The sequence below is a fragment of the Nicotiana sylvestris genome, chromosome 2 (assembly GCF_000393655.2).
Source record: "Nicotiana sylvestris chromosome 2, ASM39365v2, whole genome shotgun sequence".
NCBI classification, from domain to species: domain Eukaryota; kingdom Viridiplantae; phylum Streptophyta; class Magnoliopsida; order Solanales; family Solanaceae; genus Nicotiana; species Nicotiana sylvestris.
The window spans coordinates 96969286-96986615 of record NC_091058.1 but is presented as its reverse complement, the minus strand read 5'-3'; the positions used below and the strand labels follow the sequence as shown (position 1 = coordinate 96986615).

The following is a 17330-nucleotide window of genomic DNA, read 5'->3' as shown; positions in this document are numbered from 1 at the left end:
CCTCTTTATAATTTTTTCAAATTTTACTTTAAAAATTTCCCCTAATCTTCAAAAACTCTTCTATTCCCTTCAAGCTTCTCAATTTCGCAGGTTCTTCAAATCCCATTTGCCAATCCTTTCTTAAAACAACAAGTTTCATCTTCTTCTTTCTTTGAACTCATATAACAATGGCGAAAATATTAAAAACCGTTCCCTAAAAGGAAAAAGCTTCTTCATCGCAGCCGACCGACGATAAAACACCGGTGGCGCCACGCATTGAGGACTATGTTCCGTGGTCGTGCGATCTTTCCTCTGACTTCAAAGTCGAGAAACCCTCTTCGGCCCCTGGCCGATGTGAGCCTATGTCGAGATATATATGCTCGATAACTGAAGGCGATCTCGAGCGGGTGAAAAAAGATTGTCATTGGGAAAATAAAAAGGTGGTGGTTCCTAACCCTGAAGAGGACATCACCACCTATGTAGAAGGGTTCTTAAGTGTTTACACTTACCCCTTTACGCTGGGTCCCGTTGATCCGGTTATTCTCGACTTCTGTCGCCAGTACCGAATAACTCTTGGCCAGATCCACCCTTCCTTTTGGCGCATCGTTATCTTGCTCCGATCTTCGTGAGCAAGGTTGAAGGGATGCCATTTACCCTCGACCATCTCATTAGACTGTATAGCCCATGTCTCTATCGGGGCGGCTTAATAAGGCTCAATCGCCGAGCCAAAAAAGTGTTGTTCTCGAGTACAGAAGAGGACACGGATCGGGGCTGGATGGGTCGGTTTGTCCGAATAAAAACCTCCGATTTAATCCCGGCCGAGAAGATGCCGTTCCCCGAGGAATGGAACATGAAGCGTAAGTACAAATCCATCAACACCTTATGTTGATTGCTTTGTTTCTTTTATCTTCCTTTACCTGCATCTATTTTTACCCAAGTCTTTTCTTATGATGTAGCGGTCCCCTGAGTGCTCGGTGCAATCCTGAACCTCGAAAGTTGGGTTCGGAAGCTGACTTCAACTTCTACATATGCTGAGCGCTCGTGGCACGATTTAGCGAGGGGCTGGTGGGAGGCCAAGAATCATGGTAAGCTTACCTTATACGCTCAAAAGTTTGATGCTTTTTTCTGAAACGTTTCTTTCCATTTGTCCTTGATTCCCTTTTATGCATGTCTCGGGGATGTTGCCGAAATAAGGCCGGCCCCGCCTGGGAAAGAGGAGGCCCCGAAACCGGTTAAGGATAAGAAGAGGAAAAGGGTCTCGCCCTCCGGTACCCTAAAGCCTAAGAAGAACAAGGCTCGCAAGCCGAAGCAAGATGTCGCCACCCTGTCAGAAAATGTAGTCCATAAACTACGAGATGAAGAAGAGGATGAAGAAGATGCTAACTGTGAGCTGGTGGCTCGAAAGAAGGGAAGCGTCGAAGCTTCAAAAGCAGTTGAGCCGGTGATAGTAGAGGAGGCTCATCCTCGGACCTCGGAGACCTCGTACCTCGGAAGATGGTTTGAGCAAAGTCCCCGAGTCATCGGGGGTTGAAGATGTCTTTCACCGTGATGAACAATCGGCGAGTATGCCTGTCCGCCGTAACGAACAATCGGCGATTGTGCCCGAAGGGTCCGATCTCGAGGCCCCTTGAAAAGGAGAGAGTGCCCCAAGTGGCTTACTTGGGGCAATTAATATTGATGATTCGTTGCCCGGCCCCACATTTTCTGAAGGGCAATTTTGGGAGACTCAATCTATAGAGACCCCCGATGTGGGGACGACCCACGAAGGGGATGGCATATTTCATGGCTGCTTTACGGGGGTCGATGGTGTTTCTGACCTAGATGCATCAATAATTTTCGATGAGGCTCATCGACTCCTGAACTAGGTAGATCTCAATCCCCGTTATTAGGTTTGCGTTTGCTTTTATTTCCTTTTGTCTGATTTCCTTCTTTTCTTCACAAGTTGTGATGCTCCGTCGGGAAGCATTTTCCAAATCTCGAGCTGAGCTGAACCGGTGTAAGGCCGATCTCAAAAGGCTCACGGAGGAGAGAGACGCCCTCAAACTCCTCTATGTGCAAAACGAAGAGGAGATTAGGGACCTTCGAGCTGAATTTGTAAGAGCTCATAAAGAGCAAACTGAAGTAGGTAACGTAAATGTTTAGGAGCTTGACATATCAATTTGATATTGGCGACTAACACTTAGATAATGCAGGTTCAGCAGAAGGCCGAAAAGATTGATCAGCTTCACGAGGAGGTTGAGGTGAAAGAGGCAGAGACTTTGGGGTGGAAGCAGAACATGTACCGCCTCTCTTCGGAGAACAATACAGCTCGAGCCCAGCTGTCTTCGATTGAATGTCAACTCTAAAGCGTGAAGGAGGAGATCTTGACCCGAGCCACAAAAATTGAAGAGCTCAAGACTCGGTTGGCCGCTGAGCTTGCAAAAGCCATGTATAAGGCGGAAAAAGTAAAGGCCGAGGCAGAGGCGGTCGTGGACGTCTATCGAGCCGATGCCGAAGCCGCTAACGTTCGAGCAAAGGAAATTTTCGATGCTGCTCAAGTTCGATTATCCCGCATTGCCATGCATGCTAAATGCCAGTCTCGGAGAGTGACTCTCGAAAATATTCATGCTCGTGGCTTTGACCTCACGACCGATATCGAGAATGAGAAAGTGCTAGAGGTTGAAGCCGAAGCTTTGCTCTCTGATGATGATGACTCCGGGAGTGCGAGCGGATCCGAGAGCGGAGAAGATGAAGATGAAGCTCCCAGGGAAGATTAGGCACTTAAAATTTTTTTCCTTCTTTTTTGGATTTTTGTGTAAGACCCTGAGTGGTCTTTGTAAATACTTTTGCATATATGAAAGATCCTTTTTCTTTCCGATTTGCCTCTAATTTTGGTTTCATGAAAACTTTGTTTTGCTTTCGCCTTGTGATAATTCTGATATACTTTAGGTCTTGTGAGAAATTTGACTCACTTCGTTGCCTTGTAAAAATTTTCATTTTCGTTTGTTTGTAAATCCGAAACTTAAGCAATTTGATCAGAGCTGGCTAATATAGTCTCTATCATCGAGTGAGTATTTGCTCGAAATCGGAGTAGAAAAAAACCCTTAGGTTCCGTTTGAGTGAGGGCGGATCCTCGAACCCAAAAAATATAATGGCCCTTAGGCTCTTTGAATTGGTCCGATATGGCCTCAAAAGAGTGGCTTCTTCCCTTTTCGGCTTAAAAGATTAATCATATAAAAATTTATTATGCCTTAGCACGAGGTAGCTCTGTACCCATTAGAGTTATCAAAAACTTTGTTATGCCTTGCCATAAGTTTGTTCGAGAGTTCGAATAATTTTGTACCCCTTATGGTTTTCGAGGGTTGATATTATCTAAACCTTTTGTAATTTTGCCGAGGGTAGCCTTGTTTAACTATTTTTGTGAAAATATTTGAAGGCCTGTTTTATTACGGAATTCGTATGTCTCCGAACCGTGTTAGTTTGGTCGTAGCCTTTAACTTGATATTTTCCCATTGGGCTTGTTTATCGATTATACTTCAAACTTGTTCGAAGTATTAGTCCCAGAGTGGGGTGGCTGTGGCCCATAAAATTGAGGGTTGCCTTTTTAAGGTCTTAAGATTTCGAAGTTTAACAATTCGAGCGTGTCGATATTTGGACGACAGTCCCCGAGTACGGAGTTAATTGCTCGAGCTTTAGTTGTGATTGGCTCTTAAGCCGGTTTCCGTAAAATATCGTAAGTACGAAACTGTAAAATAGAAATTTCACTGAGGCATGGAAGATCTAATAAGGAAAAAGTACTTCTTTCAATAGATTATTTGTGCGTATATGTTTTGTCATTAGGGCTCGAGCAGTCTACACGGGCATGGTTCGTTTGACTGTTTGGCCCTTTACAAAATTTTCCTATCGAGACCCTATTGACATGAAACATCTTCCTTGAAAACATAACATCCGAGGGTGATGCTCCCTAGTATTCGAGGTTGATTGTAAAGAAGCTTCCGATACTGTTGAATTGTCCCCAGGTAGCACATAAAATTGTTGCCTCGTTAAAAACCACGCCGGAAAAACCCATTTGGGATAAAAATCGATCTAAGGGGAAAAAAGTGCAACGCGTGATTTAAAATCTAAGGTCTTCGTATTGAATAGCTTCTCAACGTCTTCGATTGAACACCTGCAATAAGTTAGTATCAAATACAAATGAAAAGGGAGAAAGTCATACCTTAGAAATAATATCATTTGAGGAGTGATATGTTCCAATTGTTTGGCAATTGTTCGCCCTCCATTGTGCCAAGTGTGTAAGATCCTTTTCCGATGACACCGAGGACCTGATATGGCCCTTTCCAATTTGGGCCGAGTTTCCCTTCATTTGGGTCTCGAGTATTGAGGGTGACTTTCCTCATAACTAAGTCCCATATTTTGAAGTATTGAAGGTTGGCCATTCGATTATAATATCTTTCGATTCGATGTTTCTGAGCGGCCATTCGAACGAGGGTGGCTTGCCGTTTTTCGTCTAAAAATTCAAGGCTTGTGCTCATAGCCTCGTGGTCTGATTCTTCTGTTGTGTATCGAAACCTGATGCTTGGTTCCCCAAATTCGACCGGGATCAGAGCTTCGGCGCCATATACTAAGGAGAACGGCATTGCCCTCGTACTGGATTTTGTTGTTGTTCAATATGCCTAAAGGACTTTGGGAAAAATTTCTCTCCATTTCCCCTTAGCATCGTTCAACCTTTTCTTCAGGTTTTGAATGATGGTCTTGTTCATTGATTCGGCCTATCCGTTCCCACTAGGATGATATGGCATCGATAATATCCTTTTTATTTTATGATCTTCGAGGAACTTTGTTACATTGCTGCCGATAAATTATTTTCCATTGTCGCACACTATCTCGGCGGGTATCCCGAATCGGCATAAGATGTGATCCCAGATGAAGTCTATAACTTCTTTCTCTCTGACTTTTTCGAAAGCCTATGCTTCAACCCATTTAGAGAAATAGTCAGTCACCAATAAAATGAACTTAGCTTTTACTGGGCCCGATGGCAGAGGACCAACGATGTCCATCCCCCATTTCTTGAATGGCCACGGGGATAGGACTGAATGAAGTTGCTCTCCGTGTTGGTTTATCATCGGCGCATGCCTTTTGGCATTTGTCACATTTTCGGACGAACTCCTTAGTATCTTTTTCCATACCGTCTCAATAATATCCTGCTCTGATGACTTTATGAATCAGTGATTCGACGCCGGAATGGTTCACGCAAGTGCCCTCGTGAATTTCTCGAAGGATGTAGTCGGTGTTTCCCGGACCCAAGAATATTGCCAACGACCCATCGAACATCCTTCTGTATAATTCTCCATCTTCGGCCAACGTAAATCGTGCATCTTTCTTTCGAAGAGTCCTCGATTCCTTAGAGTCCGAGGTAAGTTTCCCATTCTTTAGATAATCGATATATTTGTTTCTCCAATCCCAAGTTAGGTTTGTGGAGTTTATTTTGGTGTGGCCTTCTTCGACCACCGATTTTGAAAGTTGTACGACAGTCCCCGAGCTAATTTCATCATCTTCGACTGTTGACCCTAAGTTTGCAAGGGTATCAGCCTCACCATTCTGTTCTCAAGGTACATAATGCAGGGTCCATTCTTTGAACTGGTGTAAGGTTACCTGCAATTTATCCAAGTACCTTTGCATTCGATCTTCTCGGACTTCGAAGGTTTTGTTGACCTGGTTAACCACGAGCTGGGAATCACACTTGGTCTCGACGACCTCAGCTCCCAAACTTTTAGCTAGCTCGAGACCTGCAATCATGGCCTCATACTCGGCCTCATTATTTGTCAACTTAGGGGTTTTGATAGATTGTCTAATCGTTATGCCTGTGGGTGGATTCAAAACGATACCTAGCCCGGACCCCTTCACATTCGAACCACCTTCTTTGAAAAGGGTCCATACCCCCAAGGATGTGCTAGATTTTAGCAATAGCTCCTTTTCAACCTCAGGCATGAGGGCTGGTGTGAAGTCGGCCACGAAGTCTAATAAGCTTTGAGACTTGATGGTCGTTCGGGGTTGATACTCGATATCGTACCCGCTGATTTCGACTGCCCATTTGGCCACTCGGCCCGAGAGCTCGGGCTTATGCAAAATGTTGTGAAGGGGATAAGTGTTTACAACACAAATTGGGTGACAGGGAAATTATGGTTTTAATTTCCTAGAGGCACTTATTAGAGCAAGCGATAATTTTTCTAAGTGTGGGTACCGGGTCTCTGCTTCACCTAAAGTTTGGCTAACATAGTAAACATAAAATTGCGTACCTTGTTATTCTCAAACTAAGACACCACTTACTGCGACCTCTGAGACAGCCAAATATAAGTAGAGTTGCTCGTCCGTTTACGGAGTATGAAGTAATGGTAGGCTCGAAAGTTACCGCTTTAATTCTTCCAATGCCTGTTGGCATTCCAGGGTCCAAGTAAACTTGTTCTTCTTTTTGAGAAATGAGAAGAACCTGTGGCTTCGATCAGAAGATCTCGAGATGAACCGGCCTAAAGCAGCTATCCGTCCTGTTAGCCTTTGTACGGCCTTAACGTTGTCCACGATTGTGATGCCTTTGATTGCCTTGATTTTATTGGGATTGATCTCGATTCCCCGATTTGATACCATGAAGCCGAGGAACTTGCCTGAACCGACCCTGAATGCATATTTCTCGGGGTTGAGCTTCATGTTGTACTGTATCAATGTGTCGAAAGTTTCCTGGAAATGTGTCAAATGGTCCTCTGTGCACAGAGAATTAACTATCATGTCATTAATATAAACCTCCATTGATTTACCTTTTTGTTATTCGAACATATGGTTTACTAGGCGTTGATAAGTTGCACTGGCATTTTTTAGCCCACACGACATTACATTATAGCAATAAGTATCATACTTAGTGATAAATAAGGTCTTTTCCTGATCCTCCGGGTTCGTTTGTATTAGGTTATACTCGGAGTAGGCATTGAGAAAGCTGAGGATCTCGTGGCCGACCGTGGAATCGATCATGCGATCGATATTCGACAGTGGAAAAGAGTCCTAAGGGCATGCTTTGTTTAAGTCTTTGTAATCTACACACATTCTAAATTTATTCCCCTTATTGGGGACTACAACTATGTTTGATAACCACTCGGTGTATTTTACTTCCCGGATGGACCCTATTTTGAGAAGTTTGGTTACCTCATGTTTGATGATTGCGTGCTTTACCTCGGACTGTGGCCTTCTTTTTTTCTTTATCGGTCTGAACTTTGGGTCCAAACTCAATCGATGAGTGGTGATCTCTGGTGGATCCCTGTCATGTCAAGGTGGGACCAAGCAAAACAATCCATATTTTTATAAGGAATTTAATGAGTTTTTCCCCGAGCTTGGGAGTTAACCCCGTGCCCAGGTATACCTTTCGATCGGGTAGATGCTTGATCAGTATGACTTGATCCATCTCTTAGACCGTTGACTTCGTGGCATCGGAATCATCGGGGATTACGAAGGTTCGAGGTATAATACAATCATCATCCTCGAGAGTGTCCCGTTGTTCTGATCTGGTTGAAGCTGGCGACTGTGGTTGCTATTTGACTCCCTATTTTTCCTTCGATTCTGATCCCTTGGTTGATGTTAGTGTCGATACTGGTATTACTTCATCAATTTCAAACATCTCCTTGGCTATTGGTTGTTCGCCGTACACCGTTTTGACTCCTTGCGATGTTGGGAATTTCAAGCTTGATGGAGCGTTGAAGGTACTGCCCTCATATTATGGATCCAAGATCTTCCAATCAGTGAATTGTACCTCATATCTCCTTCGATCACGTGGAACTTCATTTCCTGGATAGTTTCGACCACGTTCACTGGCAATATGATTTCCCCTTTGTTGGTTTCACTCGCCATGTTGAAACCATTGAGCACTCGAGCTGCAGGCATGATCTGATCCTGAAGGCCGAGTTGCTCTACGACCCTTGATCGAATAATATTTTCCAAGATACCTGGATCAACCAACACACGATTAAATTGAATTTTATTCATAAGGATAGATATTACCAGTGCGTCGTTGTGAGGTTGTTCGATCCCTTTTGCATCCTCATCATTGAAGGATAATGTATCTTCTGGTAAGTAGTCTCGGGTACACTTCTCCATTGTGATTGTGAATTTGGTGTGTTTAAATGTCAAACCCTGAGGGATATCGACCCCGCCGACGATCATATGAATCACGCAATGCAGTTCTTCCTATTTCTTTTTCCTATTTGCATCCTTGTCTCTGAAGTGATTTTTTGTCCCTGTTTGCTACCTCTTCCCTTAATTGTCTGCAATCTCCGGTTCTGTGACCATGAGTTCCATGGTACTTGCACATTTGATTTAGATTCCTTTGAGCTGGATCGGTTTGCAGGGGTCTGGGCCATCTAGTATCCTTGATTCACCCAATGGCTGACACAATACCTGAAGCATCGATGCTGAAGTTGTATTCCGATAACCATGGTGATTCCTTGGGCTCGACGTGTTTATCGAAGCCATTTTTACTCATGAGCCCTCGAGAATTTTGACCTCGATCATTCCTTCGATCATTTCAAACAGGATTATGTATTGGTCTGTTGTTCCTCCGATCTGCGTTATATGGTTGGTATCGATCCCTGTTCGACCGGGGCTCTCTATCGATGTCCCTTTGGATCCTGCCTTCAGACCTGTTTAGGTAAATGGAACCGGATGGAGCTCCCAACTAGTCATCCTCGACTCTGATCTTCGATTGGTACCGATTATGCACATCGGCCCAGGTCACCGCTGGATACTCAATCAAATTTTACTTTAGTTGATATGATGCCATCGAACTTCGCTCGTTAAAATCCTGAGTAAAGGCTTGGACAGGCCGATCATTGGTAATCAGGGGTAGATCCATGTGTTCCATCTGAAGTCGAGATACGAACTCCCTTAGCATTTCATTGTCCTTCTGTCTCACTTTGAAGAGGTCCGATTTCCTGGTTGCGACCTTTATTGCTCCGGCGTGCTCCTTTACGAACGAATCAGCGAGCATGGCAAAAGAATCTATAGAATTGGGCGGCAAATTGTGGTACCACATCATTTCCCCCCTTTGATAAAGTTTCCCTGAATTTTTACAACAAAATGGATTCAATCTCATCATCTTCTAAGTCATTTCCCTTTATTCCTCATGTGTACGAAGTGATGTGTTCATTAGGATCGGTGGTCCCGTTATACTTGGGGATGTCTGGAATACAAAACTTCTTAGGAATGGGCTTCGGAGCCACACTTTGAGGAAAAGGCTTCTGCACAAATTTCTTCAAATCCAATCCTTTTAGGATCGGGGGTGCCCCTGGTATTTGGTCAACTCATGAGTTGTATGTTTCTACCTTTTTGTCATTAGCCTCAATTTTTTTCCACCTGATTCTATCCATTTAGTGAGATCCTCAAGCATTTTTATGATGGCGGGATCAGTTCCTGATCCATTATCATTCAATTTTTCCTGCACGGGTTCGACCCTATGAGCAACTTCCTGTGATGTATCGAGTTCGATTCTGCTTGGGGCTCGATTCTGATTTTGGAGTTGCGCTATCGCGACCTACCGAGTTTGTAGCATGTCAAATATTATTTGAAGTCTAACTCTGCCTTCTTCACCATTTTGTGTGGTCCGATCGGTAGCTCAGGCATCTTTGCGGACGCTATTTTCAGGGTTAGCGCCTAAATCTCCACGAATGGCGATATGAGAATTGACATTAACCAGATCCACGGCCTGTGGTACGTCGGGATTGATTGGAGGTACTTCATTTTCCGGGGCAACTACGTGCTCATTTTTGCCATGAAGACCAAGGCTGGTGTCAGTGTGAGTGGGTACTGCTTGAGAGTTTGACATGTTGATTCCTGAAATAAAAAATACTCACAAGAACAAGTGTAAAAGTAATGTGTGTTATGAAGGTTAAAATATTAAGCAATCAATATTATCCTTAGCCCCACGGTAGGCGCCAAACTGTTTACCCTAAAAATCGAGCAACAATTAAAATTGTAATGTGGTTTTAAGGATACGTGATTTCACTTAATACCAATTGATTAATTTAGAGATAAATGATGGAATTGATAAGAATGTAAAACAAACCAGTGCTTGGAAAATTCCCTTGAGCAGTTGGACCCTCGAGGGTTGCAAAATAGGAACAATTAAAGAATAATAAGCCGATGAACAATAGAGAAATATTATATTGTCTTGATCTGTATAAATGTAAGGTGTGTACAAATGATGGGGCCCCTCTTTATATACTAGAGGAATCCTAATTGTGGTACAATTCTAATTGCGGAAGTAAATCCCATGATTGATACAAATAACCGCCCTTAATTTGATCCATTCCGAGATTTCCGCCATGCCCCCCGACCGGTCACAGATATTTTGCCTTTCCGTTATTGCGTTCCGCTCGAAGTTGATCAACTCTGGTCTCGATCGTCGGGGACCTCGATCTCTTTGGGTACGTAGATCTCCGAACTCGGTACCTTGTCTTCGTGCTCAGGCCTAGCCTATTACGAGGCTGTCCCTCAATGCAGTTCTCTGATCTCGAAATAATGGCAAAATCGGGCAAGCTCGATTTTACCCATATACAAAAGGTTATGCAAGACGCAAGTCTTGGTAAATTATCCAACCTGCATAGAAAGTGGGTTAAGATCTGTTTACATTCTATCCTTCTTACCCATTATACTAGTTACGTTATTTTAGAACCTATGTATGTTTTACCTTTTATCGCTCTTTAAGTTACGTGATTATGGAATTATCTTCAAACGAGTCACATGTACGTGTACTCGTTTTGTTTGGTATGTCAAAGCCGTGTCACGCGTACGTGTACACAACTAATAACAATTTATTATTATTTTGCCCAAAGTTGCGCGAACGTATACTTCGATTTTAATTTAAAAATCACAATTATGTCATGCGAACGTATACATAATCACAATAGATTAACTAAAAGCGTACCTAAAGCACTCTAACGGTGTTTATTATTTGTTCAACTCCGAAGTTTAAGATTATTTCAAGACCTTGAGTTATAGAAAGCTGGGCTAGCTTATGATTTGTGGGCTAGCTCTTTGGCTCAAATCCTTTTATCATTTTGTAGCCACACAACCCAAAGCCATTCACCTAGCTGAGAATTAATTCCAACAAACCTATTACTAAATTGACTTAGGCCCAAAAATAATTTAATATCTCGGAGAAAATGATTTTTTAAGATAATAAAATAATTTCACACAAGATTTGAGCTTAACTAACAAAATACCCCTTTTAAACTAAACTAAAGAAATCAAAATTGAATTTAGCATTAAAAAGAGACTAGAAAGTATTCATGAAATTCTGGAACTCATACTACCACATATAAAAACAAATATTCAACTAGATGCAAAAAATTTATAATAACAAGAAAGGACAAAGAAGAAAAAAAATAAGAAAAGCTGAAAGCAAAATAAAAAAAGTAATACCATTTTTCCATCTAGACTTGTGAAGCTCGAGCAACTTTAGATATTCAAACATCTAGAGATTGACTCTTAAATACAAACCCGAAAACTTAGCACATCTTCAACGAATTTCTCATAGGAATAAATTATATTAAAAATACAACAATGCATGAATAGGAACGAAAAGCTAGAATTATTACTACAACTTCAAAGCTTTACAATCACAAGATAAGCTAAACTAGTATGCTTACATAAAGAGATAACTGATTTGACATGGTAAAATAATATAATCAAGAGGTGCTAAAAATAATAAATAAACTCATAACTTCATGTCTTTAGCATTTGAGAACACATTTTAGCATCACATGGTAAAGAAAAGTACCTAGTTGCAGAAAAATCAACAATGAAGAAATATGTCGTTCTATTAAACAATCGATTGCAGCAAGGATTAACAGCAAATGCAACAACACTTTGTGCGATAGCCAGCAAAATGAACCCGAAAATCTAAACCCAGAACTCGAAATATTTGAGGTTGAATTCCAAAAAAAGGAACTACTTTTTCTCTTGACTTTTGCTTAAAGAAAACTGCTGAACAATGTTTTTCGAAAAGCCTTTTGCTAATGTTTCGGCTGTTTTTTTTTTCTTCTAATGTTGTGGGGCTGATTTTTGTTGGAGATGGAGAGCGAGTGCCATTTCTTCAAGAGGTTGGGGAGGGGGAGGGGGTCTGATCTTCTTTTTTTTTTTGAGAATGAAAGATGGGGCTAGGTTTTAAGAGAGGATTGGGCCAGGCGGGTCGGTTGGGAAGATGGGTTGGGGCGGATTAATGGGCAATTTGGGCCAACTGGAATTGACTTTGACCCAGAAAATAAGAATAAACAAAACATTTTCTTTCCTTTCTTTTCATTTAACTTTTAGCCATTAAGTGAACTCCTAATTACTCCTTGTGATGACCCAAAAGGTCATCACTTGTTATAGAAATAAATATTGTATTCCAAGGCCTTAAAACCTCCTTTTTACCTTACCTCGATTTACGTGTGTGGTCCGTACCTATATCCGAAAAGCCGTTTATGTGAAAATATGAGAAATAGAAATTTCTAGAGTAAAAATTTGATTATGGTTGACTTTGGTCAACATTTTGAGCAAACGGACCCGGATCCGTGTTCCGATGATCCCGGGAGGTCCGCGGTAAAATATGGGACTTGGGTGTATGTCCGAAAATGAATTCCAAGGTCCCAAGCCTTAGAATTAATTTTTGAAAAAAATTATTTTGCTGAATTATCTATGAAATAAAGAAAAGAATTAATGTTTGAAACCATTGATATTGGGCCCGTATTTTGTTTTTTGGAGCTTAGTACAAACTTGTATAGTATTTAAATGATAACTGTGAAATTTGGTGAAAACGGAGTTTATTTGACGTGATTTGGACTTCCGGTTGAGGAGTTATGAACTTTAAGTGTTCTTGATGAAAATGCTGAGTTTTGAGGTTTAATTCATGGATTTACATGTTATTTTCATGATTCGATTGCACGAGCAAGTCCGTATAATATTTCTAGGTTGGTGTGCATGTTTGGTTTGGAGCCCCGAGGGATCGGGTGAGTTTTGGATAGGCCACAGAGTGGAATTTAACTTAGGGAGTTGCAGGTTTTTAGTCGGTATGTTGCAGGTCTACAGGCTTCGCAAATGCGAGCCACAAATGCAAAAGTCTATCGCAAATGCGAAGGGACCTAGTATGCTTGGGGTTGCAAATGCGACGCAGTCATCACAAAAGAGATGTCGTAAATGCGAAGGGCCCATCACATTTGCGAAGTGGCTTGGAATCCCCCTTGGTCGCAAATGCGACAATCCTATCACAAAAGCGACTTCACAATTGCGATCCTTAGTCGCAAATGCGACAATAGCAGATTTCTAAAGGGTTCGCAATTGCGAATCCTGGTCGCAATTGCGAACTCTGGTCACATCTGCGACATCTGCGATCTGCAAATTCATAACTTAGACGCATTTCAACCATTTTTCAAACCCTTTCAAAACCAAAACACTCTTGGGCAATTTTTCAAAGACAAATACTCTTCCAAATCGATTGTAAGTCATTTCTAACTTATTTTTATTAATATTTAACATCTTTTCTCATGATTTCAACTCAAAATCAAAGGTTTTCATGGGGGAAATTGGGTGTTTTGGGTAGAACCTAGGTTTTTCAAATTTTGGGGATTTGGACCTTGATTTGAGGTCCGATTTCAAAACAAATCATATATTTGGGTTTGTGGGGGAATGGGTAATCGGGTTTTGGTTCGAACCTCGGGTTTTGACCATGTGGGCCCGGGGCGATTTTTGTCTTTTTGGGGAAAACATTAGAAAACTTATTTTCATGCATTAGAAATGATTCAATTAGCATTTATTGATGTAATTAAGTAACTTATGGCTAGATACGAGCGAATTGGTAGTGGAATCAAGAGGTAAAGCGATAGTTGAGACTTGAATTATGTTCGTGGCTTCGAGGTAAGTGTTTGGTCTAACCTTAGCTTGAGGGATTAGGAGTTGTGTCCTATTTGCTATGTGTTATTTGTTGAGTACGACGTATAGGCATGGTGACGAGTATCTATACGTTGGTGTCAAGCATGCCCGTGAGTCTTATACTATGATTAATGTGACTCCGCTTATATTGTTCATGTCTTAAGTGAGGATTTCTATTGTTGAGCAAGGCGGAAGTAATATTGGTATTTGAATATTGAAGAGCGTTGGCTCAAGTTGTAAAATGAATTGTGGAAGTATAATTGGCAATTGAACCTTATAGAGTATTGGCTCAAGTTGTGAAGTGAGTTGTGAAGTAAATGTGAAAAGGAAAAGAAAAGAGGATTATTATATTGTTCCCTTGCCGGAATTTTATTGTGATTCCATTTATTTCCTTTTCCTTATTTCTTGTGATTATTGTTTGGGTGAGGAAGAGTGTTAAAACACGAAGGGTGGTGCCATTCACTTGTCCTTGATTTTCCTGAATTTTGCTGATAATTGAGTTATGTTGTCCTTTATGTTTATTTACTGATTTTCTGTTGTTACTTGATTTTATTATGATGTTATTGATTCCCTTCCCGGGATATTGTTGTTCCCTTGTCGGGGCTCTTTTGCGATTGGTGTTGAATAATATATTTGGATCGGGTTGCACGCCGCAATAATATTATTTTTGGATCGGGTTGCACGCCGCAACAATAACATAGTTGGATCGGGTTGCACACCGCAACAATATTATATCTGGATTGGGTTGCACGCCACAACAGTACTATATTTGGATCAGGTTGCACGCCGCAACAATATATGATTTGGATCGGGTTGCACACCACAACAGTGATGCATGATATGGATCTGGTTGCACGCCGCAACAGTGTTTTATGATTTGGACCGGGTTGCACACCGCAACAATAAAGGACAAAAGTGGATATTGATTTGTTACTGTTTCCTTATTCTTTTTGCTGCAAATTTTAAATTGCTCTTTATACTTTTCTCCTTAGTTACTATTGGTAAATGATATTCCCCCACAACATATCCCCTCCCCATCTTTAACTGCTAGTTTTCTTTATTATTACTGCTATATATATGCTTTAACTACACATGTTTAGTTGGTAGTCTTGTCCTAGCCTCGTCACTACTTCGCCGAGGTTTGGCTCGACACTTACCAATACATGGGATCGATTGTGCTAATACTACATTCTGCACTGTGAGCAGATCCCGGTACTTAGAGCATGCGGACCGTAGCTTTGGGGTTGCTGTCTCCAGTCCATTCAGAGATCCAAGGTAGTCCTGCAGGCGTCTGCAGGCCCTGGCGTCTCCCTCTATCCTTTCTTCCTGTTTCATTTATGTACTCCTGAAATAGTGTTGCATTTATTTTTCGGACCTTGTTTGTAGTATTCCTAGACCGTTTGTAAAGTGGTGACACCAGTTCTAGGTAGTTTTTTTTTGTTTATGAAATCGTATTGGAATTATTTAAATGGTTTAATTGTTTCTTCTGTTTGTTTAATTTCCGCTGTTTATAAACTGTTGATTCACATTTGCTAAAGAACTAAAATAGGAAAAAGGTAAATGGTTCAACAGTTAGCTTGCCTAGCTTTCACTAGTAGGCGCTATCACGACTCCCGAAGGTGGGAAATCCGGGTCGTGACAAGTTGGTATCAGAGCTCTAGGTTACACAGGTCTCACAATTTGCAGATAAGCTTAGTAGAGTCTGTGGGATCGGTACAGAGACGTCTATATTTATCCCCCAGAGGCTACAGAGTTAGGAAACACTTCACATCTATTCTTTCATGTCGTGTGATTTTGTTCTCTCAATGCTAAATTGAAACCTCTACTCTTGTCCTTTCGTGAATGGCGAGGTCACGTACTGCTTCTTCAACTGAACATCAACACAGACCGGTGATAGATCAGCTACGTCTTCGGAGGCTTTGCGGAGGTTGGATAGGTTTTACCAAGATCTTCACTACCACTTTCAACAGTGCATCTTTTGAGGATTCCCAGGATTATTAAGAAGGTTGTCATGAGGTTCTCAGGAACATGGGGATAGTGGAGACCAATGGGGTCGACTTTGCTACTTTTCGCTTGTCTGGATCCGCCAAGACTTGGTGGAGAGATTATTGTTTGGCCAGACCAGTTGGGTCACCAGCTTGGACTTGGGATCAGTTTTCTCAGCTATTTCTGAAGAAGTTTCTTCCTATCATTCAGAGGGAGAACTATCGGAGGCAGTTTGAGCGTCTCTAGTAGGGTTCTATGACTGTTACTCAGTACGAGAACATGTTTATTGATTTGGCCCGTCATGCTCTTCTTATACTTCCCACTGAGAGAGAGAAAGAGAGAAGGTTCATTGAGGGACTCGTTCAGCCCGCTCAGCCAGCTAGAGATGGAGGTACAGGTGTTAGAGGTGGAGGTCAGGCTGCTAAAGGTGGAGGTCAGGCTGCAGCAGACCATCCCAGAGATGTAGTTCAGAGTGGTGGGGCCAGCCTCGATGTTATTCTCTTCCAGCCAGGCCTGAGGCTGAGACTTCTGATGTAATTATCACGGGTACTGTTCTGGTTTGTAGTAGAGATGCTTCAGTCCTATTTGATCCAGGATCTACGTACTCCTATGTGTTATCTTATTTTGCACCGTATCTAGTCATGCCTAGTAATTCATTGAGTGTTCCTATATATGTGTCTACACCGGTGGGTGATTCTATTGTGGTAGATCATGTCAATCGTTCATGTATAGTTGTGATTGGGGGGTTTTGAGACCCGAGTAGATTTGTTTCTTCTGGACATGGTTGATTTTGATGTCATATTGGGGATGGACTGGTTATCACCTTACCGCGCTATCTTGGACTGTCATGCCAAGACTGTGACCTTAGCCTTGCCGGGTTTACCTCGTTTAGAGTGGAGAGGGACTCCTGATCATTCTACCTGTAATGTTATTTCATATATGAAGGCACGGTGTATGGTCGAGAAGGGGTGTTTGGCTTATTTGGCATATGTTCGTGATTCTAGTGCCGAGGTTCCTTCTATTTATTTTGTGCCAGTTGTTCTGAGTTTCCTGAGGTATTTCCTTCAGACCTGCTAGGTATGCCACCCGACAGGGATATTGACTTCTGCATTCATTTGGATCCGTGCACTCAGCCTATTTCTATTCCGCCGCATCGTATGGCCCTGCTTGAGACGAAGGAGTTGAAGGAGCAGTTGCAAGATTTGCTTGAAAAAGGTTACATTAGACCTAGTGTTTCGCCTTGGGGTGCACCGGTGTTGTTTGTTAAGAAGAAGGACGGATCGATGAGAATGTGTATAGATTATCGGTAGTTGAACAAGGTTACAATCAAGAATAAGTATCCATTGCCGAGGATCGATGATTTGTTTGATCAGCTTCAGGATGCCAAGGTATTTTTGAAGATTGACTTGAGATCTGGCTACCATCAGTTGAGGATTAGGGCA

General features: G+C 41.9%; 1 protein-coding gene and 1 long non-coding RNA gene across 2 annotated transcripts; both read right to left on the bottom strand.

Annotated features, from left to right (window-relative positions):
* Nucleotides 1-7677: 7677 nt before the first annotated feature.
* LOC138885288 (uncharacterized) lies at nucleotides 7678-8094 on the bottom strand. The gene has a single exon (XM_070166222.1). The coding sequence runs from the start codon at nucleotides 8092-8094 to the stop codon at nucleotides 7678-7680; it is 417 nt and encodes a 138-aa protein (XP_070022323.1).
* A 2043-nt stretch (nucleotides 8095-10137) lies between these two features.
* Nucleotides 10138-12128, bottom strand: LOC104245924 (uncharacterized). Its single transcript, XR_715853.2, has 2 exons — nucleotides 11774-12128; nucleotides 10138-10590 (listed from the first exon to the last, which is right to left on the bottom strand). It is a non-coding gene; the product is annotated as an uncharacterized lncRNA (long non-coding RNA).
* Between the last annotated feature and the right edge of the window lie 5202 nt (nucleotides 12129-17330).